The 26,305-nt window shown below is 37.2% G+C and overlaps 1 protein-coding gene across 4 annotated transcripts in view; it reads right to left on the bottom strand.

Moving 5' to 3' along the window:
• The window catches only part of LOC150092679 (mediator of RNA polymerase II transcription subunit 25-like), a 616,627-nt gene that overhangs the window by 309,000 nt on the left and 281,322 nt on the right, over positions 1 to 26,305 (bottom strand). For all 4 annotated transcript variants that reach the window (XM_090414304.1, XM_090414306.1, XM_090414307.1 and 1 more), the window contains exon 14: positions 24,743 to 24,914. In XM_090414304.1, the coding sequence (XP_090270430.1) occupies positions 24,743 to 24,914 (172 nt within the window). The remainder of the gene's footprint in view (positions 1 to 24,742; positions 24,915 to 26,305) is intronic.

Here is a 26,305-nt window from a genome sequence, read left to right as displayed (position 1 = left end):
AGTACTTGCTGGATTTCTGTGTATGATATAGACTAATCATTACTAGCAACATGTTCCAACATAAAGATATGCACGAGTTCACATTGAGAGGAGAAACAAGAAAAGTCTTATTGACTCTGTTAGTGTTGATAGTAATATCTTTATGCTGGTTCAGGATACAAGAGTGTACAAAAGATATGAAAGCAGAAGCGATCATCACTTAGGTTTAAATAAAATAAAAATGAACATCGCATTGAAAACAACAATGTGATATTCATTAAAAGAAAATGTAAGAAAAGTTTTAAAAAATAAAGTTGAATAGCATTTAGAGGTAAACTCTGGACTCAACTATACAAACAATATTCATTTAAAAAAAAAAGTAGATAGTTTCAAAACAAGAACCAAACCTCGGAGTTTGGTTCTTGTTTTGAAGTCTCAGTGGCTAACCTGGAAAAAATATTGCCTGATTGAGCTAGGGAGACGAGGAATGTCATGAAATTGTCTGCAGAGATAGAAAAATAAACACCACAGTAGATACAAGTTAAAGAAAGAGTCCTGTAAAGAACAAAAGCCCCTAACATAAAAACTGGCAGATGCTTTAAAAGAATACTCTAAAAGAAAAATGTAAGAGTGCTATGCATAGCTACATGTAAAAGTAGCTAATAATGGTAAGACTTCAGTAAAAATATAGAAGAGAAATATTAGGAAGATGGCAAAACATTCTGAAAGCTACTGAAAAAAAATAAGAAATGGAGAAAATAGTACTGTACAAGGAATCAAAGTTCATCAAGGCGATGAAAGCTGAAGATAAGGATTTTCTAGATGTCTGGCATAATTACTTTAATTAAATCAAACAAGCAGTGACAGAACAGTAGCAGAAAATATTCAAGAATACAAACCACTCCTTGAGGTAGAAAAAGCTATCAAAAGCATAAAATGTGGAAAGCATCTGGAGAACCAGAAATGCTCAAAAGGTTAAATTCCAGATGATTTGGAGTAGAGCACTCATAATTCCCATCTATAAAAAGGAGAAGCAATGAATGTGAGAATTATAGAGGAATTTCCTTACTAAGTGTTCCAGGTTAGATTTATACAAGCACACTATAAAAAAAGAGACTGAAAAAAATAGTGGAAGAGAAACTTGGAGAAAAGCAAGCTAGGCTCAGGCTAAATACAGGTGAAAAGATCAAATTTTAACTTTATGACAAACAGTTGAGAAATCATGGGAATATAACAAGGATTTGTACTTAAGTTTTGTAGATCTAGAAAAGGCATATGACTAGGTGCCCAGAGACAAGATTTTCAAAATGCTACAATTATATGGAGTAAATGGAACATTATATACACAGCAATACATGGTGTATATTTAAGTTGTAAGTCAATGATTATTGAAGGAAGCACAGGAAGATTGTTTGATGTAAGAAGGTGGCATTAAACCTAATATTAGAATCAGAGATATTAGAATTAGCTCTTCGAGTTATGCACTCCTAAACATATTTGGTCCAAGTATCCAAGATTCTCTGATTAAATTGAATAACAGTTGTAACAAATTTGGCATTAAAAGACCAAACTATGAAAATCAGAAGGAACATAGAAAATTTTAGATGCATTCTCAATGAGGAAACTACAGAACAAGTAAAATATTTCAGCTATTTAGGCATCATTTTTAGTCAAAATGGTAAAATTAAATTAACAACAGAATAAGCAAAGCTGATATGGCTTGGAGCCAGCTGAATGAACTGATATGGAATATGACAGAAATTAGTTAAAACACCAAACAAGCAGTATACAAGACAGTGTTCAAACCAGTTTTAAGATCAAAGATTAGAGACTACAGAGATGAGTTGAGAGAAGATTATGAGAGTGAACATATGCCATCAATAGCAGAATCTTATTAAAAATGAAAGGAACTTGACAGCGTTTGCATTCAAGAATGTGTAAGCAGGTCTAATCTAAGGTAGTATGGTTACTTAAAGAGAATGGGAGAAGAAAGGCTAGCAAAACAAGTATTTGATGCCAAGATGCCAGGGAAAAGATACAAAATAAGATCTAGATGGAATGATTCAGTTAGAAGTGCCTTAGAAGACTGAAATATCAGATACGACAATATTCAAGTGCTGAAAAGTAACAGACTAATTTGGAGGAAAATTGTTGCAAAGAAATTAGTAATAATGTAACATAGGTATTCTTATGGCAGAGTTCAGCTATATAGTAAGATGTCCAATGTTTTTAAAGATCATGTATCTCCCGCAGGTTGCTGTGGAAATGGCAAAGGAGGAAGTCGCTGGTGATATGTTTGATAGTCTGTAGGATATGGTTGCAGTTACAGTAAGCACTATTTGCCATATTCCATTTATGTAGGAGGTAGCCACATCGGTCCTGGTTCACTCTGATTCTGTTGCTAGTTGTCCATAGTCTCTAGGAAGGATGAAGCTGGGCTGGCAGCTGAAAGGGTCTTTCACAAGAGAACTGTTTGTTGACAAGTTCGTAGTCTATTGTTGGTTCTACATGTCGTGAGTTGAATGTACTTGGCCAGAAAAGACTTTGGTAATGTTCCGAAATGGGTATCTTGGCCAGGTAGGGGGATTTATAAGGGTTGAGCGAAGAGGCAATAAGGAGTTATTTGTGATTTTTTCCAGTTCTTTTAGTGAAGCCTGTCTTCGTATATTTGGTGGGGTCATGCTGGAAGGCACTGGTAGCCATGGCTAGGGATCCCATACGTCCTAGTTTTATTACTTCTGTCCCGGCGTCCTCATATGTTTAGTTCAGGACGCTAAATGTCCCGGATTTTTTAGAATATAAAAATATTAACATTTCTAATAAGAATAAGTTGTAATATTTTTGGGTGCTTTTAAAAATGTATGTTTACAAAACAAAAAGCAGAGACATATTTATTTTGTAGTTCGGTGAATTACTAGAATGTTAGAATTTTGGGAAAACGATTTAGTTTCGTACATTTCATTCAGCTGGAGAAAAGAATGTCAGAATGAGGCAGACAGTCACCCAACTGTATGTAACTAATCGCAACCAAGGCATCTATTTCGTTCATCTGGTCGGCCGTAAATTTTTAGCAATCTTTTTGTCTCAAGCTTAGTTCACATAGCGTACGATATCCGATGGTCCAAAATGTTTCTAATTGGTTGACACTGGGGGGGGGGGGTGGGGGGGGGGGGGGGTGGGGGGGGGGGGGGGTGGGGGGGGGGGGGGGTGGGGGGGGGGGGGGGTGGGGGGGGGGGGGGGTGGGGGGGGGGGGGGGTGGGGGGGGGGGGGGGTGGGGGGGGGGGGGGGTGGGGGGGGGGGGGGGTGGGGGGGGGGGGGGGTGGGGGGGGGGGGGGGTGGGGGGGGGGGGGGGTGGGGGGGGGGGGGGGTGGGGGGGGGGGGGGGTGGGGGGGGGGGGGGGTGGGGGGGGGGGGGGGTGGGGGGGGGGGGGGGTGGGGGGGGGGGGGGGTGGGGGGGGGGGGGGGTGGGGGGGGGGGGGGGTGGGGGGGGGGGGGGGTGGGGGGGGGGGGGGGTGGGGGGGGGGGGGGGTGGGGGGGGGGGGGGGTGGGGGGGGGGGGGGGTGGGGGGGGGGGGGGGTGGGGGGGGGGGGGGGTGGGGGGGGGGGGGGGTGGGGGGGGGGGGGGGTGGGGGGGGGGGGGGGTGGGGGGACGTTTTCTGAGGCAATCCAGCGAATCGAAAGAGAATATGCTACGGGTTGTGAGGTAAAAAAAGAGATAGACATTCTTATTACGAAAATTTTATTGCGTGAAAATGAGAAGTATTTACCCAGTGAAGTGAAAATCGAAATGAAAAATCTTTGTGAAAAAGGTTTAATGACTGAATCATCATTTAGAGACAACATCTCCAATTTCTATTTCACTGCAATTCAATATATTCAAGAATGGACTCAAAATCAGTTTAGTGTATTTACTAAAATAAATATTCAATTATTTTATTTTAAAATACATAATGTTAACAAATAAAATTTATTTCTTTTAACCCTTAATTCTACAAAATTTATTGTGTACCGGTTTTTTGTTTTCAAAAAATGGGATCCCTAGACATGGCATAGGGGTAGATTTCAAAGTCCCACTAATCGTGAGCATGGTTATGTTCAGCTGGGAGTCGATAATGTTTGTATGAGCACTTCTTTCCCAGACTGGTGTACAGTACTCTGCAGCATAGTAAAAAGGGCCAGGCCCAAAATCCTAAGTACCTCAGTTCTGCAACCCTAGCTAGTTACATTTAGTCTTGAGATGAAAATGTTTCGCTTTTTTATTTATTTTTTTATTTGGATTGTAGGTCAGACTTCTATCCAGGTTCACTACTAGATATTGTGGGTGAAGATCTTACTTGACAGGGCTGCGAAAATTAGATTGACTTGGCAGTTTGCCTCCTTGTTGTTAACCCTTTACCTGCTACGGTTGAGTTAACTCGAGTGCGGAAAAAAATGGCCACCTTGCTACGATCGAGTTAACTCGATTTTTCATCCTGCATACAGACAAATCGGCCCTACAGAACACATGGAATTTACAGACAAAAAAATACTAGTTGTGGTGGAGGGCGGGAGCTGGCGTTAATGTGGATGATTGGTAGTAGTGGTTCGGGTGGGGACTGAGAGTTGTACAGTAGGTGTCCTACCGCGATGAGTCTCTGGACTCCTCGGAGGTGTCACGAATAATAATAATATGCAGCACAATGCCTAAACCACGTGACTGCGGGATTTCAGTGATGTCACAATATGGCATCTACCAGTAAATATCTGCATTATCTTAATGATGATCAAATCGATGAATTGTTAACAACAAATGAGTCAGGAGAAGAAGAACTGTCCGAGTCAAGTGAATTGTGTACTTCAGATGAAGATCCTGGTGATTCTACATAAAGTCATGATTTTTAGTGGAACCTGTGGCATAGTAATTAAATAATAAAGTAACACGTAAAAACCACAGTGAAATCTTTAATTAGTAAAAAGAAAGAAATTTCGTACTAAAAATAATAGTACATCTTCAGTGTCTGTAACAGTAATAGGAATGGAATACAGGCAAACGTTCGGTGGATCACCTATTAAAATACAATTGTATTAAGATGTACTATTATTTTTAGTACAAAATATCTGTCTTTTTACTAATTAAAGATTTCACTGTGGTTTTTACGTGTTACTTTATTATTTAATTACTATGCCACAAGTTCCACTAAAAATCAGAATCATCATCCTTCACGGGGTAGAGTTTACTAAACTAACTGGAAAATTAGGAAATTTATCGGTTCTACAAGGTAAGCTTCGAGCACGAATTGCTTTCTTCAAAAAGTGCCGTATACTAAATTTATTCCCACTTTTGCCAGATTTAAAGAAACAATTCGGTCTCCTGGAGCCCACTCTATTTATATACGCAAATTTTTTCCTTAATTCGTAATCAACTTCGTACTGCCAAAAAAGAATTACCTTCTAATATCAATTCTATATCAGTTCTCGAAGAAGACATTTCAGCTGTTCTTAATGAAGAATTATTGGATATTGTTCTGCGCTTATCAAAACAAACCTTATCCTGGTCTTATGAGAGAACTCTTCAAAATCTTATGCAAAAATTCAACTCTTTATATAACAAGCAAAAGAAAACCTTACCTCTGACAGTACGTCTACAAATAAATGGATTGTAAACATTTCCAATCGCCCATTATCCACCAGTGATACCAGTGCTTTAGTAAAGGGCCTTGATTTTGATGTTATTCTTTCACACATTCCTTATCTTGATTTCTTACATAATATAGAACACAATTTGTCATGACTTCCTAGCGAAGATGTGCTTAAGGGTCAAAGCTGTATAACTGAGAGGAGACCTCCACATAGCCTTTAACGGAATGCGGAGAACCGACCAGGGCTTCTGACCTAATGTCTAATCCTCACCTTCTCGTGGTGCACCCTTTTGGGTATCTACTTGGATACTGAACGAACGAGGATGGACTGGCAATTTGGGATTTAGCCTACCAAATTGTATTCTTATTGGTTAAAGCAAAATAAAAAATGATGGTACAACATGACAAAATTTCATGCCGGCTGGGGCGTCGCCCGGTTAAACAAGGCAAGAACATAGAAAATAAATATCAAGAAGATGGTAAAGATATTCTGGAGGTTGTTGAAGAAGCTTAGAAATGGAGGAAAGAGTGCTCTAAAAGGAGTTAGAAATGATAAAGGTGAGATGAAAATGGGAGAAAAAGATATCCTTCAAGTATGGAGTAATTACTTCAAAAAATTGCTAAATGAAACAAGCAATGATAGCACAGTAGTAAAAAACACTCAACAGGCATAGTCAGGAATACATACCCATACTTGAAGTAGAAAAAGCCATCAAAGGATTGAAATGTGGAAAGGCAGCAGGAGTAGATGATATTCGACCAGAAATGCTGAATTATGGTGGTATAAAAGTCTTACAGTGGCTGCACTGCATAATTCAGAAGGCCCAGACAGAGGGATAAATTCCTGATGATTGGAGTAGAGCTCTAATAGCACTCATATATAAAAAGGGAAATAAAACTGAATGTGAGAATTACAGAGGTATTTCCCTATGAGTGTTCCGGGCAAGATTTATGCAAGTATACTTGAGAAACGGTTGAGAAGAATTGTGGAAGAAAAGCTTGGTAGAGAACAAGCTGGATTCAGGCCAAATAGAGGCTGTGAGGATCAGATCTTCACTTTACGACAAATAACTGAGAAAGCATGGGAATATACTAAAGATCTGTATTTCATCATCATCATCATCATCAAATTCCTGCCATGTACCCTCAAGGGGTGTACAGGATATGACAGTACTACATGAAAAAATTACATCATTACTAACTTCCTATCTACAATTTTCCTCCAAATCAGTCTGTTACTTGTCAAGACTCCAACATTATCAGATCTTATATTTCTATCGTCTAAGGCACTTTGTACCGTATCAATCCACCTATATCTTGGTCTTCCTCTGGGTCGTTTTCCTGCCAACCTGGCAGAGAACACTTGTTTTGCTAATCTTTCCTCTCCCATTCTATTTAAGTGACCATACCATCTGAGATTAGCTCTGCTAACACATTCCTGGATGCAGACAATGTCAAGTTCTTTCCTAATATCCTCATTTTTAATATGATATTGCCATTGATGCCATCTGTTCACGCCTCTAATCTTTCTCAGGACTCTCATATCTGCGGTCTCTAGTCTTTGGTCAAGTGTTTTACTTCTGACCCAGCTCTCAGATCCATAAGTTAAAATTGGTTTGAACACAGTCTTGTATACAGCTAATTTAGTGTTCCGACTAATTTCTTTCTTATTCCATATGAATTTATTCAATTGACTTCCCACGATACCAGCTTTGCTGATTCTGTTGTCTATTTCTATATTTAGTTTACCATCTTCAGTAAAAATTGTGCCTAAGTAGCTGAAATGTTTTACTTGTTCCACAGGTTCTCCATTCACAACACAGTTGACATTTTCAATGATTCTGCCTATTTTCATTGTCTTTGTCTTTTTATTGCTGACCTTCATACCATATCTATTACAACAGTTATTCAATTTAGTCAGAGAATCTTGCAGACTTGTAGCGGATTTATTTAGAAGTATAACATCATCCGCATAAAGCAAAGAGCTGACATTAACATCTCCAATTTTGATATCAGGTTTAATACCACATTCCTTCATAATGTGATCCATATAGATAATGAATAACAGAGGGGATAATGGACATCCTTGTCTCACACCAGATTTAACATTAAACCATCTTCCTGTACTTCCTTCAATTCTAACTGCTGATTCACAACTCAAATAAAGACTAAGTATTGCCTGATATAGTGCTCCATTGACACCATATAACTGCAGCGTATTGAATAGCTTCTCTCTTGGCACCTTGTCATATGCCTTTTCCAAATCAACAAAACTTAAATACAGATCTTTGTTATATTCCCATGCTTTCTCGACTATTTGTCGTAAAGTGAAGATCTGATCCTGACAGCCTCTATTTGGCCTGAATCCAGCTTGTTCTTCACCAAGCTTTTCTTCCACAATTCTTCTCAACCGTTTCTCAAGTATACTTGCATAGATCTTGCCAGGAACACTCAGTAGGGAAATACCTCTGTAATTCTCACATTCAGTTTTATTTCCCTTTTTATATATGGGTACTATGAGAGCTTTACTCCAATCATCGGGAATTCGTCCCTCTGTCCAGGCTTTCTGAACTATGCAGTGCAGCCACTGTAAGACTCTTATACCACCATACTTCAGCATTTCTGGTCGAATATCATCTACTCCTGCTGCCTTTCCACATTTCAAGCCTTTGATTGCTTTTTCTACTTCAAGTATGGATATGTATTCCTGACTGCATGCCTGGTCAGTGTTTTTTATCACTGTGCTGTCATCACTGCTTGTTTCATTTAGCAGTTTTTCAAAGTAATTACTCCATACTTCAAGGATATCTTTTTCTCCTGTTTTCATTTCACCTTTATCATCTCTAATTCCTTTTACAGCACTCTTTCCTCCATTCCTAAGCTTCTTCAACAACCTCCAGAATATTTTGCCACCTTCTTGATATTTATTTTCTATATTCTTGCCAAAGTCCTCCCATGACTTTTGTTTAGCTAGTTTTACACACTGTTTAGCTTTCTTACATTTGTCTCTGTATTCTGTAAGAGTAAAAGCTGACTTATTTGCCAGGAACTTTTGATATGCTTTCTTCTTTTCCTTCACTGCCTCTTTAACTTCCTGTGTCCACCAGGGAGTTCTGATTTTTTTATCCTTGCACACAACCTCACCACATGCCTCTCTGGCAGAATCAATCAATGTTTCCTTCAGAGTTTGCCACTGAATCTCCAAGGTTTGATTCCTGTTCTCAAACTCTTTCATTTTCTTTTCAATAATATTTCTGTATTTTAGTCTACAGTTCATATCTGAGAGCTGCTCAACTTTTATTCGCTTTAAAACTTTCTTACATGTTATTCTTTTCAATATGAAATTTAATTTTATCCTGCTCAAGACTAAATAGTGATCACTTCCAATTTCAAATCCTCTGTACACTCTGGTGTCCTGCACCAGGGAGAAAACATCACTATCAACAATAACATAGTCAATGAGACTTTTCTTATTCCTAGCCTCTTCTCTCCATGTGAATTTGTGCACATTTTTATGTTGGAACATGGTGTTAGTAATAACCAGTCCATGTCCTGAGCAGAAATCCAACAGATATTTGCCATTATTATTAGCTTTGCTCTTTTCTCCAAATTTTCCCAAAATATTTTTGTATGTCTCACAATCATTTCCTACTCTACTATTTAGATCCCCAACAAGGACCAACTTTTCCTTTTTCATTGTGTCAGTTGCTTTTTCTAAAGCCTCAAAAAATTCCTCCACTTCTACCTTAGTAGAACCTTCTGTGGGACCATAGGCACAAATAAGTCTCATTGTCCAGTTCCCCATTCTCATATTTGCCCACATTACTCTACTTGAGACTGACTGCCATTCAAGAAGATTAGCCTCGTATTTTGTGTTGAATACTATGGCTACTCCTTCTTTTCCTTGATTGTCATTGCCTGAATATAACATTTTGTATTTATTGCTCAGAAAGATCTCACCAGTTTTGGTATTTTTTGTTTCAGTCACCCCTATTATGTCGATCTGGTACTTATCTAATTCCTCAGCTAGCTCCATTTCTTTGCCATTCAGGCTTCTTACGTTGATAGTACCGATCTTTAACTCTGGTGATGTTGAGTTGGGGTTTGTTTTCAGATTTGTTCCAGTAGCTGACTTTTCGCTGTTCGCCCTGGTTCCCTGGCGAAAACAACGGGGGCCTTGTATAACCGGGCGACGCCCCAGCCGGCATGAAATTTTGTCATGTTGTACCATCATTTTTTATTTTGGTTTAACCAATAAGAATACAATTTGGTCGGCTAAATCCCAAATTGCCAGCCCATCCTCGTTCGTTCAGTATCAAAGTAGATACCCAACAGGGTGCACCACGAGAAGGTGAGGATTGGACATTAGGTCAGAAGCCCTGGTCGGTTCTCCGCATTCCTTTAAAGGCTATGTGGAGGTCTCCTCTCAGTTATACAGCTTTGACCCTTAAGCACCCCAGATCTGTATTTGAGTTTTGTCAATCTGAAAAGGCATATGACAAGTGCCAAGAGAGAAGCTATTCAATACACTACAATTATATGGTGTCAATGGGGCATTATATCAAGCAATACTTAGTCTTTATTTGAATTGTAAGTCAGCAGTTAGAATTGAAGGAAGTACAGGAAGATGGTTTAATGTTAAATTTGGTGTGAGAGAAGAATGTACATTATCCCCTCTGATATTCATTATCTATATGGATCACATTATGAAGGAAAGTGGTATTAAACATGATATCAGAATTGGAGATGTTAATGTCAGCTCTTTGCTTTATGCTGACGATATCATACTTCTAAATAAATCTGCTACAAGTTTGCAAGATTCCCTGACTATATTGAATAACTGTTGAAAATAGATATGGTATGAAGGTCAGCAATAAAAAGACAAAGACAACGAAAATAGGTAGAATCGTTGAAAATGTCAACTGTGTTTTGAATGGGGAACCTGTGTAACAAGTAAAACATTTCAGCTAATTATCCACGTTTTTTAGTGAAGATGATAAATTAAATATGGAAATAGACAACAGAATCAACAAAGCTGGTATGGTAGGAAGTCAACTGAATAAATTCATATGGAATATGAGAGATATTAGTCAGAAACTAAATTAGCTGTATACAAGACAGTGTTCAAACCAGTTTTAACTTATGGATCTGAGAGCTGGGTAAGAAGTAAAACACTAGACCAAAGACTACAGACCACAGATATGAGAGTCCTGAGAAAGATTAGAGGCGTGAACAGATGGCATCAATGGCAATATCATATTAAAAACGAGGATATTAGGAAAGAACTTGACATTCAGCATCCAGGAATGCATTAGCAGAGCTAATCTCAGGTGGTATGGTAACTTAAACAGAATTGGCGATGAAAGATTAGGAAAACAAGTGTTCTCTGCCAGGTTGGCAGCAAAAACGACCCAGAGGAAGAGTAAGATATAGGTGAATTGATACGGCACAAAGTGCCTTAGATGATAGTAATATAAGATCTGATAATGTTGGAGTCTTAACAAGAAATAGACTGATTTGGAGGAAAATTGCAAATAGGAAGTTAGTAATGATGTAAATTTTTTTTCATGTATTACTGTCATATCCTGTACGCCCCTTAAGGGTACATGGCAGGAATTTGATGATGATGATCCTAGCGAAGATGCCAACAAACTACATTTTGAAGTTGCGACTTCGTTATTCAAAAGAAAATTCTCCATGCAATTTATCAAATGCTGAAATTAAAGGTATAACTTCTTTAAGAAAAGATAATACAATATCCATTTCTAAGGCCGATAAAGGAAAAGCTATTGTAATCATGAATAAGACTGACTATGAGACAAAAGTATCCAGCCTATTAGAAGACACCACGACCTACCAAGAGATCACGCATAATCCTTCTAATTCACAAATTAAACAGCTAAATAAATTACTTGATGAAGTATAAGATGGGATCTAAACTACATGGATGAAATACACACCTACTCTGGAAGAACTCCTCGTCTTTATGGACTCCTAAAAATCCATAAAGAAGGCTGTCCTGTACGACCTATCGTAAATTGCCTCTCCAACTTATTGGATTGAAAAAGAATTATCATGTTCCTTAAGTGCTCTCATTGGTCATTCCAGATCCTATATAAAAAACTCAACAGATTTTCTTGAAAAAATCAATGATATAAAAATTACAGATTCTGAAATATTAGTCAGTTTTGACATCATTTCTCTGTTCACCAACATCCCATTAAATGACACAGTCAATTCATTATATGAAGATTACCCTCCAGATATCGTAAGGATATTCGAATATGTCATCCACTCAGGTTATTTCAGTTGGAAAAACAAAATCTACAAACAAATTGAAGGTACTGCCATGGGCAGCCCTCTGTCTCCACCTTTGGCAAACTACTATTTGAAACAAATCGAAGATACTATGTTCTCATCCATCTCTTTGGTACCATTACGTCGATGATGGTTTTGCTGTTTGGCTAGACACTGAAGATATACTTCCCACTTTTCTACAACGGATAAATAACCTTCACCCACGCATCCAATTCAGTGTGGAAAAAGAAAACTCTGGTACTTTACCATTTTTGGACAATCCTTCTTACTAGAATGTCTTCTGGTACCTTATCTACAAGCGTTTTTGAAAACCCACTTTTACTGACAGATACATTCACAAAACGTCTGCGCACCACATGTCTCAAAAATTTGGCATTCTTAAATCTCTAATTCATAGAGCACATAAAGTTTGCTCTTCCCCAATAACCTTACAAGAAGAACTTTCCATCATTAAAAAGTTAATGGAATCAAATGATTACAACTCCAATCAAATCCAAAAGATACTTGACTCTTATATTCCAACACCTACAGTTTCTTTAACAGTCCGCAGAGTTCTTATTCTGTACATTTCAGCATAGGTAGAATTCTGAAAAAGTATCAACTGATTCCAACATATATTCCTATCAACAAAATTTCTTCCTTATTACCTTCTACAAAGGATAAACTGTCTTCTCTATATTTGGCTGGCATTTACCAAATACCTTGGGAATGCGATGTCTCTTATTTTGGACAAACTGGCTGTTCTTTGGAAAAAAGAATAAAAGAACATCAATATTATACTGATTATAACAAACCTCTGAAGTCTGGTCTGGTGCAGCACAGTATTGACTCTACTTATAGTGTCCAGTGGGATAAAGCAGTTCTCCTCCATAGAGGCAGATTTAAATATGAAATATGAACGCTTATTCAAAGAAAGTTGTGAAACTATCTTACACCGACCGAATTTAAATAGAAATGACTGTATGTCTCTCTCAAAGATCTCAGAGACTTTTACCTTATGTAAAAAACTATTTATCTTAATAGATTAAATTTGTTATTTCTATTATTTCCTAGCACGCGGTAACAATTGTACTTTAATAGGTGATCCACCGAACATTTGCCCTGTATTCCATTCCTATTACTGTTACAGACACTGAAGATGTACTATTATTTTTAGTACGAAATATATGTCTTTTTACTAATTAAAGATTTCACTATGGTTTTTACGTGTTACTTTATTATTTACATAAATTAATGTGTGTAATTTGCTTAATCAAGTGGACACCCCTTGATTATGCAAATTTTATAAAACACTATTATTGTCATTTTCGTGAGTGAACACAAGTGTAATCAAGAATGTATGAAGCTGTCCGGACTTCTTACTTCAGTAAGAATTTTAATAGATTTTATTTATAATTTTTTTTGCAAAATTAATTCAGCACATGGGACAATGTCAGTAGAATATAAAATCAGCAGTTAAAGGGTTAAGATGAAAAGGTGTGGACACCATTTTGGTAGGATTTGGCTTTAGCACGTTCATTGCCAAGCTGAAAATTGGGATTTCGTGTGGTGGCTAATTTTTTTTTTACTTGATAGCGACATCCACGCGATAACGTGTGATCGGCCGGCAGTGAGAACTTGCATCACGCGATATCGCGTGGTTGACAATGAACGTGTTGGGTGTCATTACTCGAAATATTTCTTGAGGATCCCCAAATCTATGTTCAAAGCATCTTCTAAAGAGTTGAAAGAAGGCAACTGGTGAAGCATCACCATCTCATCAGTATACATATATTTGCTTGATCATGTTGAAGGAATGTCCAAGATATAGATGTTAAAAAGAGTTGGAGCCAAAACAGAGCCCTGGGGCAAGCCATTGAGAAGGAATATGGGTCTGCTTTTCCTTCCTCCAATATAGAACCAAATTTTTCTGTTTGTGAGCATAGATTCTAGGGAGTGTAAGGTTGTTTTACATTTTATGATGAAACTGAGCTTTAAGAACAAGCCTCTGATCCAGACTGTATCATAGGCTGATATCAAGTCAATGAAGGCAGCTTCAATTTGAGTGGTTAAAGCCAAGACTTGATCCCAACGGTTTCTGCCAGGCCTAAAGCCAGCTTGCTCTATAGGGAGAGCCATCTCGATCCTTTTCAGTGTGATTCTTTCCAGGAGCTTATAGGTTGACCACAGGAAGATAATTGAGCGAAGGTTTCCAACAGAACTGAAGTCTTTCCCTGGTTTGGGAACCACAATTATCTTAGATTCTCACCAGAGGGCTGGTAGTTCTCCAGTAGAAATGATAGTGGAGAACAGGACTGGCAGCCATGCCTCCAGCAAGCTTGCAATATGTGACAGGGCTTCCTTGATTTCCTCTCTTGTGATTCGGCTACAGAAGTCTGAAGTTTCAGGGCTTGATGCAAAGTTCTGTCTCAGTAGTTTGTATGTCCCTTTTTTCTGGAAGTCTTTGTTTAATTTTAGATATTGAAAATGGGATGCAACTTGGTCTGGAGTCACCTCTAGAGCTTTTTTTTGTTGTAAGTTCTGCTCCTCCAAGTTTTTCTCAGTAGGGACCAGCTTTTCCAACTAGATTTAGAGAAATCAAGTTCTTCCATAGCTAATAGCCATCTCTTTCTCTCTTCTATTATCATCCAGAGCTTTATTAGTTCTTGAGCCACTAATGGGTCATCAGATTTCTCATGCAGGACTAACATATCTTCAAGCTCTTTGTTCCATCATGGTGTATAATGAGGCTCAAAACCACGAGGGATTTTTTACCAGTTTGACAAATCTGGTGTGGTTTTTGTGCACAGGCAGGATGGTATTAATGGTTTGATCAATTTTTTCACCGAACTCCCTCCAATTGGCTTTCTGTAAGTTCCATCTAGGGATTGAAACAGTTTCAATAAGTGGAATAGACAAACTGATCTTCAGAAGGAAAGGGTGATGATGGCTGTTTGGAAAGCTGCCAAGGATAGATCTATTTATTGGTAGCGGGGGGGGGGGGGGTTGTCAGTGTCTCTGGAGACTATGCATAGGTTGGGAGTATAATGCCATTCCCCATCTGGTAGAGTGAAAGGTTCCTGGTTGTTTGGTCAAGATCAGGTGAAGGTTGTGGATATCCATCCAGTTGGCCAATTCGTTTTCTGTTGAAGTCAGCTGACTGGTGCCCCCTCATGGAGTGGTGGGAGTTGAAATCTCCTGTGTAGATAACTGGATGTGTGGGGGGAAGGGGGGGGGGGTAATTAACATCTGATTTGGCCATGGCTGAGATGGAGGTTTGTAGACATTGTAGAATTTAAGATTGTGGTGTATTCCAGGTCAGGTAATGACTGAGTTGAGTTAAGCAGCCAAACCATGACTAGGATGGAACCTCTAGGCCACTAAGATGAGGCCAGGGATCTTGAATCTATATGAGGTGGTGTGAAGCATGTGGGTCTCTTGAAGTAACAGGACATTGATGTTCTTGTTCTGGGATATTTTCCCAATGACTTCGGCTTTAGATCTTGAGAGGCCTTCAATGTTCATGGAGCAAATCCTGAGATCTGGTTGATGTGGGGACCATAGTACTTTTCGTGGGCTGCCCTCCTCCTAAAAAGGCCATACAATCCTTATTCCAGGCAATTGTGGTTATAATAATGTAACCTTAATCATGTAGTACTGACATTGTAGCTTATACATCCCTTAAAGGTGCATATCTGGAAAATGATGGGTCAAGTACTAGGTACAGTATTTACCGGTTGAATGAATCCGTCGCTTGTACAGCATTAATAGATGTTCTGGGATATTGTAATGCCATGAACAAAAGAGAAAAAACCTAATTTATTTGCATGCTGAAACAGTAATATTTGTAAGTCAAGAAAGACTAGAAGTCAGAGGTATCTCAAGAAAGGAAAACTCATCCTGCCTTGAGATCTAAATTTTCTGAAAATTACTAAAAGAAAAATTTTTGGCAAGAAATAAACAGGATTGAGTTTTACTAGCATTTTAATTAACAAGGTTATCAGAAACAGGCTATTGAAGAATGAGCTAGAAGGACTGTTTAAGCTGAAATTTTGTTAATTGTATTTATATATTATTTCAAATCCACGTATGTGCGTACACACACACACACACACACACAAGAGGTCTCGACACTTATAATATGGCAGGGCGTTTGCATGTGGGGACAAGTGATTAGAGATAAAAAAAGTAATATGCTAATGTTTCAAGAAAGAGTAGAAGAGATAGGAGTAGAGAAAGGACAGGGGTATGTGGAATGACAGAATAGAATGGGAAAATTGGTTCAGTTAATTTGGATATATACTATTGGCCAGCTGCTGCCATGTTCATACATGATAAGAGGAAGTGGAAAAGGTACCCAATTAAATGATGCAGTGTACACAGAAATAGAGACTACAGAGACATAATGCAGAAATGGATTATCTATGCGGAAGTGATTAAAAGGAGTCAGTGACATTGCAGAGCAAATTCACTTATTAGCAAATAGCTTATCTGGATACAAGTATCCAGATAAGCTATTTATCCTGAGCTTTGATGATAACACCGCAAATGTGAAACAATGTTCTAATGTTGGGCAAATTTGGGATTTATAAAATGACAGGAGTACAGCAGAAGAGAATTACTGCTTAGAACACAAATGAATACTGAGCTTTTTTGGAGGCTGAAGACATTATGGATATGGTGCGTTTATTTATGTCAGGAAAGCTATGAACTGGACTAGTGTGGATATTAGAGAAGATCATTCTCATATTCATATAGCATCTGTTGGACAGATGGGTATAACAGCTTGTAAAGACAATATAGGATGAGCATTAGTTCTGAGATACCATCTAGGCTGGGAGAGGGGGGGGGGGACTTCTTAGTATCAAGGCTATTGATTATTTTTTCTGATGTCTTCTTGAAAGATCAAAAAAGCATACTAAATGGGGATAGTTTATGGAATCAGAGGAGGAGATTTACCTTGATCATGTAAATAAGCAGAGAACAAGTCTGCTTTATCTTGATTCTTGTAGAAAGGCTTATATGTTGGCTATACATGATTATTGAATTACTTAAGGTATTCACAACATAAACTGGAATATAAATTAAAATAAACTTTAATATATACTTCCTATATTTCGGCAACATTATGATGTCATCTTCACGGGAACTTAAGATTAAGACACACGCATGCGTGCACTAGAACAGCAAATGAGGTCAAAGAGAGAAAACTACTGTTTTTCCTAAAGTCCTGATGAAGCCCCCCTAGTAGGCCATTGGGCTGATGTTCTCATGATGTACGTTTCCCAAATTTGGGGCAGTCTCATGCATCCAAATTTGTTGAGGTTGGGCATGTTTTTCAGGGCTGAAGATGATTCTATGAATAGTCTTTCAAATTTATACTTGCTGCAGTGTATTATTGTGGCTTTCTTCCAACGTATTCTGTGGCAGGTATCCAGAGCACGGCCTGCAAGACCAGAGTGGCTATACTGGTGAAACCGGATGTAGTCCTTGTGTTCTGAAATTCTGATATTAGCTGTCCTGCCTGTTTGGCCAAAATAGAAAAGTTTACAGCTGCAATGGACCTGGTAAACACCAGGTAGGTCTAGGAGAGGTGGCTGGTCTTATGGAGAGTGGATAAGGAATGCCAATTTTTTATATGGTTTGTAACAGGAGGTCAGGTCATATTTTTTTAGGATTTTTGTTATTTCTTTCAGAGGTGCCCCGGATGTAGGGAATAGTGATTGATTTAGAGTAATCTTTATTGTGTAGGGGTGAGGGGGTTGTGGTTTACAGGTTTTGTATTTTTTGGGGGGTTGTAGCCATTGGCTGAGAACGTGTTAAGGATGTGATTTAGTTAGTTCGGTGGTTAGGGCCTTGTCATTTGAACAGATTAGTTTAGCCCTGTTATGTAGTGTCTTAATAACACCATATTGTTGTGTGTGGGTGGGGGGGGGGGTGTTGATGAATATATCTTGAGATGTTATCACTGTTTTGTGAATATGAGAGACAAAGAAGTAGAAAGTAGTAGGGCAGACATTTTTTCCAAGAGGAGCAGAAGGGAGCAGAAGGCAAGCTAAGTACATTTAGTCTTTATAAAATTCTGCTTTACATCACTTTTTATGGACTGTAGTGTAAGCTGAGTGAAAAGCAGGAGATTTTAAATTGAGCCATTGAGCATATGCTGCATTTTTAGATTGGAGTGATCTGCACATGTTGGAAAATCAAGACTTGAATAAGGGTTGGGGGGAGGGAGGTCTTGAGTGGAGAATAAAGGCAACCTTCCCAGAAAGAATGATATCAATTCTTTTTGTTAGATCAATGCAAGTACTTGGATCAAGTGAATGGAAGCAATAATCAGACAATGGAAAAGAAGCACAGAAATCCTGAAGATTGTCCTAATTGGCACTATTCCTCGTGCCATGGTTATAATGTGATGGAAGTGTGAAATGTGATGGAAGGAGGACAATCTCTAGAAAAATAAGCATTAATCTGGTTTTGGTCAGTGATGCCAAGGGGAAAGCTAATTTCTAGTTGGTAGGTAAATAATTTGCATTAGATTATTACTGACAGTCAACAATTCATCTTCTTTTCCAGCTTAGTCTGTGAACCTGGAGAAGAGGAACTAGTTGAATTCTGGATGTTGAAATCTCCAAAGAAAAGATTATCTTAATGAACAAGTTAAATAATCAAAAAGGTCAGTATGGTCAAGAAATAAAGGTATCAAAAGGAATCAAGGAAATTTTGAGATAGATAAGTTTTAGATGGGATATAAAACCTGAATATCATATGTTCTACTCTTCTTATGAAAGTCATACATGATATAATATGAAAAACTTAGGGTAGCTATAGTCATGAAAGATGTCAGTTGAGGATCAGTAATGAATAACAGATCAGGTTTGGAATAATGGATGTTGGTGTTGAGTCCATGGGTGTTGGTTAAGTCTATGTGGAAATGTTTTGCTTTATATGGAGTTGTGTTGTTTTGTTGGATTTTTACGATAAATTTTTAATATTTTTTTGCAAATTTTTTGTCGCATTTTTGATATTTCTTGCAATGTTTAGTTGCAAGAAATTTTGTGGACGTTCCATTTTAACTGCAGTGACACTATTAATATTCAGGCTGTCTTTCATGGTAGCAGAATATTGAGAAAATTTATAAAATAGAGCATGCAGCAGGAATGAAAGACTTGCAAACATGACTTCCACACAGGAAGTGTCCTTACTTCAAGATGGCTTGACAGCATTCACCCTGCAAGTTATTACAGGACTCTCTCCAGGAACAACTTGGTAGAGTAAGTAGCAAGCTTATTCACTAGTTAATCAGGAAGCCTCCCAAAGCATTACTAAAAGGTGCAGTTCATATATGCTTTATTATGGCAGAACAAAATCACCATATGTGCTGTAAGAGTGGCTGTTCAATTTTTACACCAGCTATAACCCACATGAATCAAATTCTATACAATGCTTATTTTTGATACATTACTGTCAGCAGAACAAGTCAATGCATATTCAGTAATATAACTGATTAGTCAATGTTGAAGATCACACTTAAATATATTAAGTGCCTCTGTAGCATGAAGAATGATGGCATGTGCACCTTTTGATGCAAAAGACCTGAATTTGATTCTTGTCATAATGACAACTCCTCACATTGGCTTTTCAAATGAAAGTGATCAATCTCAAACAGAGGTGGGAGGGTTTCCCCCATCCTGGAACCCTCCTTTCTAGAGAAAAAAAACGACAAAGTAGCCATTTCTGGCTATTTTGATACAGTTAACAGATAAAATGCCATTTATAGTATAACCAAGTGAAAAATCTTTCAACAGATAAAATGCTATTACTTGGGTAGTAGATGGAATAGCATGTGTGTGGACTGTAGTAAGTAATGTAGACTGTGTAGCATACCTTCCAGCAATAAATCCTTGGATGCATAATAGCATAATAATTTACAGACAATTGCTCAATCTCAATGTGCAACTAAAAAAAAAATAATAATAATAATAATATTTCAGATACTTTCAGAATTATTCTCATATATATTTAAAATCTACTTAGATATTAAACTTGTTAAATTAATCAAATTACATTGTTAATATCAGTAGTTGTTATAATTAAGAAACAAACGGTATAAAAAGTAACTGTACTACTTTAACTGCAAGTATTATCTGGTCGGTTGGTTTTGAGCATGTGTGAGGGAGACTGCCACTTCTCTGTATGCTAGCTAAAATCTGCTGAAAACTCATGAATGCTTCACTTTCCAAATAACTTTAATTACTCATACAGGAAATTTTTTTTAAGGTATGAACTTGTTTGTTACAGAGCTTTGTTTTAACTTGAAACATACTTCTCTGACTAATAACAATGATGAGTTTGCATGCTTATTTATCAGATAAATGGAAGAATTTACAGAGATGCGTGGAGTGAGGACACAGATAATGCAGAGATAACATCAACATGCAGACAATATGAAATTCATTTGGAGGAGATCATTATCAAGAGATCCAGCTACCTTCTGCAGTGAGATGAAATTGTATGACTCCAGACAATTAAAAACATAGACAACTAAAATCCGATTGACACTCTGATTTCAGTTATTTAAATTATTAAATTATTCTAATTATTTAAAATTTTAACAGATGTCAGACTAACAGAGTATCTACAGTTTGATGTCTCATCAAAGCTTTAATATATTCAGTGCAGTTTAAAGCACTGAATTTCTTATTGGTTTTACAAGAAGATCTAAAGATGATGCTTTAGATCTTACAGAGGACACTGTCACAATTTATTATTCTATGAACAGTCTTGTTAAGAACAGCTTTCTTCAAAGACATTAATGTTTCCGATCAACATTAAAGCAAGATGGATACATCCCAATCCAATGTGTGCTTACCCTATCACAGGGAAAAAAAAGATTTTCCTCCAGTATTCAATGTTCCTTCATTCTTGGTATGAAAGACCATCCACTCAATTTGACATGAGGAATATGGCACTGACATGACTCCAGAAATGCCAACTGAATTGTCATACATGATAATTTCATTCACAAGGCATATGGTAATTTTGGATTATGTGTTTTTCTGTCATTGAATGTGAAATCTATCACTTAAGCTAAAATACTACTTACGGTTGACATATTCATCTGCAGTGGTGATGTGAGTGAGTGAGTGTGTGTGTGTGAGAGAGAGTGAGTGATTAAATGCAACAATCTCAATGTCATATTTCATTAGGATATAAAGGATACATTTCCCAGATAAGATAGTAGTTCCCATAAGGTTCTTACATTCATGCTATCAACTGGAGGTCAATATGATATACTACTGAACCATTTTTGAACAGAATCCTGGCCTGTTATCAAATCATGATCTAAAGTACTGATCCATAATAAGTGCTTGCTATCTAGTTTTCAAAGAAACTTAAAAATGAGATCAAGTCTCATTTTCAGATGTACTGGGAAAGTTTAATTTTTGCAAGCCAACTAACATCCTGACATCTTCATGATTATTCAAATAACCCTAAGAATAAAAACTGGATATCTTAAGAACCTTCAAACCAGGGATTCAAATAAATATCCGAAGAAGAAATCCTTCTTGATCCTCACACAATTATTCAAGAGTGGAACAAAATATTTTTTTTTTGTAAATATATTTCTATCCTAATTGTTGAAAGTTTTTCCACTTGGTTATATTATACTATAAATTAAAGATACCAAGAAATTATATACGTGGTTTAATCCTTCATCCAAGTGTAAGCAAACAAAGTTTACACTTGAATATTTTCAGGACTGGGGAAACCCATGGTAAAGATGGTATGACTTCATATCAATTGCTTTAGTATCCCATAATACAAAGCACATCTCCTTGCAGACATGTATAATATGATGCATTCTGGTTTCAACCTTTATTGAGGTCTCATCGATGGGAACCAGACCCAGAGGTGATACCAAGGTTGAAGTAATGCAGAAGTCATATTTTCATATACGAGTTGCCAAAAGCTGTCACACCTTATTATTATAATACCCTGGATTAGAGATAGTTAGTTGTTGAAAGTTTTTCCATTGGTTATACTATAAATTAAATATACCAAGAAATTATAAACTCAGTTTAATCCTTTATCCCAGCGTAAGCAAAGTTTGCACCTGACGTATTTTCAGGACTGGAGAAACTCATGGTAAATGTGGTATGACTTTGCATCACTTGCCTTAGTATCCCATAATGCAAAGCACATCTCCTTGCAGACATGTATAATGCTATGCATTATGGGAAGGATCACTACCCTGACCAGTTTCAAACTTTATTGAGGTCTCTTCAGTGGGAGCCAGGCCCAGGTGATACAAAGGTTGAAGTAATGCAGAAGTCAGTCCTGAAAATACTTCAGGCACAAATTTTGTTTGCTTACACTTGGATAAAGGATTAAATCATGCATAGAATTTCTTGGTATCTTTAATTTATGACAAATAGTTGAAAAATCATGGGAACATATGACAAGGATCCATTACTAAATGGCAAAAAAGTCAGCATTGCATGGGAATCTTTGAAAAAGTCCTTAAATTAAATAGTGTCTGAATGTATCCCTAGTTTTCAAAGAATAAATAGGTTGAGAGTGAAATGGATGTGCAATCTTAACAAGCCAGAGATCCAAAAGAAGATGACTGGAAATAATATCGTGAGAATAAGAGTGAGAGGAATTATTATATATATAAAGAGCAGACCAGGAAAGTAATGAATATTGCGTGGAAAGCTAAATCAGTGATTGGAGAGAAATTGGCTATGCAAGCTAAAGGCAATCCAAATAGCAAAAGTCACAAATAAAACTCAGAGGATAACTGCCATGTTGAAGCAAACCTTGACATGTAAGGATAAATAAGTTTTTCATTTTGCTCATTTATAAGGCCTTGATAAGACCACACCTGAATTTTTGTATACAGATTTGATCTCCTGGGTTTCAAGTGGATAAAGAAGTTGTGGAAAGGGTGCAGAGAAGAATTGCAAAGATTATATCCAGATTAGGAGGAGAGATTGCAACTATGTGGAATATAGACTCTTTAACAGGAGAAAGATAGGTGTTATAGTAGAGATCTATAAACTTCTATTATAGGATATTGTCTGATGAAATTTTTTTGTTATATGGAGGTGGGGATAGAACATAGAAGCATCTATGGAAGTTAAATTTGTTCACAGTGAAGAAAGGGGTAAGAGTTAGGTTTCTCTCTCACAGAGCAGTGAGTTCATCTAATGTGACTGAATTTAAGAGAAGATATGACAGCTGGTATGATAATTTATAGCCTCTCTCGATTAATCTTTAACTGCCTGGAGGTTTCAGATAATGATAATTAGAACTGAAGGAAATAAAGGAATATTTTTTTCTGTAAAATCAGAGATAAAACAAGGATATATGTTATCGCCACTCTTATTCATCATCTATATGAATCATATTCTGAAAGAAAGTGGGATTGAGCCTGATATTAGAATTGGAGATGCCAAACTTAGCTCATATCCAGTGCAAATCTCCAGGATTTCTCTAACTAAAATGAATAACAGCTGTAACAAATTTGGCATGAAAACCAGCAATAAAAAGACCAAAACTACGAAAATAGGCAGAAACATTGAATGCATCAACGGCATTCTGAATGGAGAGAATATAGAACAAGTAAAATATTTCAACTATTTAGGCAGTTTTTAGTGAAGATGGCAAGTTAAATCTGGAAATAGACAACAGAGTAAGTAAAGCTGATATGGTGGGTAGCAACCCCCCGCCCCCTTACAACAATATGAGTTATTAAAACACTGTATAACAGGGCAAAATTAATCTGTTCAGATGACAATGCCCTAACCACTGAACTAAACCACATCCTTAATACTTTCTTAGCCAATGGCTACAAACCCCAAAAAATATTAAAACCAGTAAACCACAACCCCCTCACAATAAAGATTACACTAAACCTATCACCATTCCCTACATCCGGGGGCACCTAGGAAAAAATAACCAAAATCCTTAAAAAATATGACCAGACTTCTTGTTACAGACAATATAAAAAGTTGGCATCCCTTATCCGTTCAACCAAAGACCAACCACTTCCCCCAGACCTACCTGGGGTATATCAGGTCCCTTGCAGCTGTAAATTGTCCTACATCGGCCAAACAGGCAGGACAGCAAAGATCAGGACTTCAGAACATAAGCACTACATCTGGTTTCACCAGTATAGCCACTCTGGTCTTGCAGACCGTGCTCAAGATACTCGCCACAGAATACGTTGGAAGAAAGCCAGAGTAATACACCGCAGCCAGTTCAAGTACAAAAGATTATTCATAGAATCAGCCTCAGTTCTAAAAAACGTTCCAAACCTCAACAAATTTGGGAGACTTACATCATGAGAACATCAGCTCAACGGCCAAGACAACCCTATTGGGGGCACCGTTAGGACTTCAGGAACAAAAGTAGTTTCTTATCTTCTGCCTCATTTGCTATTTGTAGTGCCTGCATGCAGGTGCAATATTTGTATGTTTGTATGAAGATGGCAATGTGACATTGCCGAAATATAGGAAGTATTTATTAAATTTTCTATTAATTAATATTCCATTATACGTTGTGAATTCCTTAAATAATTTAATAGTCATTATTATTGTTATTATGGGTTACTCCAAGGAGTCCCTAGACTCATCAAGGGAAGCCCTAAACAATATGTCAAGAACTATCCAACATTGATGCAGTATCTATCATACTTTGCTTTGAACTTATTTCTATCATATTTTGCTTTGAACTCATTCAGTCATGTACTCGCAAGAGACTCTGGCAACCTATCCTACTCATTCACTACTCTCCAAGCAAAAAACTTAGTTCTAAGAATTAACAAAGAATAATTAATATTTACCCATCCTGCTGCCATAATTTTGCTTAACTTCTGTAGCCCTTCTGATTCCTGAGTGAAATGTAGAAATACATGTCGAGATGCATTCTTCAAAATCGATGACAAATTAGGAGCCATAACAAGTTGCTTTGGCATTAACTGCAAAGGTAACCTAGGTGGCCATTTATCAGCTGACCTAAATGAAAATAATTATCAAACTATAGATTTTAACAAATGTCAAAGTAAATGTAATTTTAGTATTCACAGAGAACACCACCTGATGTGAAATGAAACAAAAAAAAATATTAATAATATTAAATTATGCATATAATTCTGTTAGCAAAAGATTTTTCTACTGGGACATTAAAAATACTGTGGCCTAGATTACAGCAGATGCTCACAGAATAAATAGAGATGATGATGGTTTATTTAAAACAAGCTTTATTTCCATAGGATTAATTCTCAGAAATAAACAGCCATAAAAGTATGATATTTAGTAAGGAAAAACTGAAATTTTTTGTCCACAGTGAAAAAATTTCAGTGGATCTCTTAAAAGTTTGATTTCCCTCCAATCTTCGAGATAATTTAACTGCACTTATATTTTAACTTTGAACACACGATAACAAGCTGAAAGCAAATGCCAGTTGCTCTGTAAATCTTCATTTTTTTTCATTGCAAAATTTTTGAATCTTCCTTTTCTATAAAACAAACATTAAATTTTGTTTATTATTACATTCCATTACACATAAGTATATGCAGCAACATTTCATCACTGGTTTTTTCAAATCAGGTGATGATAACCTGTGTAATGTGTACATTTTTATCAAACCACTCTACACAATACACATCAAATGTGTATTGTGTAGAAACCATTATATCAGCAAAGTAAGAAAATCAGTTAGTAAAATAAAAACGGAGGAACATATTTCAGATCAGGCAAATGACTGGATCTGCGATTGATGAAAATCAGAAAAGTTAAACGAATGGATTTTTCAAGACTGCTATCCTACTGTCTTTAAAGCTGAAGTATCTTCAGGACTGGGGCAACTCGTGGTAAAGGTGGTATATGTTCTCAACACTTGCCATAGTATCTCCCGTCCTGAAGATACTTCAGGCACAAACTTTGTTTGCATACACTTGGATAAAGATTAAGCTAAATATATAATTTATAGTCTAACCAAGTGAAAAAACTTCCAGCATCTTTCTCTATTCCAGAGTAATTTAATAATAAGATGTGACACCTTCTGGCAACTCATATAGATAAATATGACTTCTCCATTACTTCCACCTTGGTATCACCTCTTCTGGGTCGGGCACCCACTGATGAGACCTCAATAAAGGTCGAAACTGGTCTGGATTTTTGCCCTTCCCTTAATGCATAGCACTATGCATGTCCGCAAGGAGATGTGCTTTGCATTATGGGAAATACTAAGGCAAGTGATGAGAACTTATACTACCTTTACCACGAGTTGCCCCTGAAGTTACTTCAGGCGCAAACTTTGTTTGCTTACACTTGAGGATTAAACTAAATATATAATTTATAGTCTAACCAAGTGAAAAATCTTCTAGCAGCTTTCCCCCTCCATT

Source organism: Typopeltis vanoorti, chromosome 25 (assembly GCF_054136105.1).
Source record: "Typopeltis vanoorti isolate ZY-2024b chromosome 25, IOZ_Tvanoo_1.0, whole genome shotgun sequence".
Taxonomy (NCBI): domain Eukaryota; kingdom Metazoa; phylum Arthropoda; class Arachnida; order Uropygi; family Thelyphonidae; genus Typopeltis; species Typopeltis vanoorti.
The sequence above is the reverse complement of the archived record's forward strand: the minus strand, read 5'-3'. Positions and strand labels throughout refer to the sequence as shown.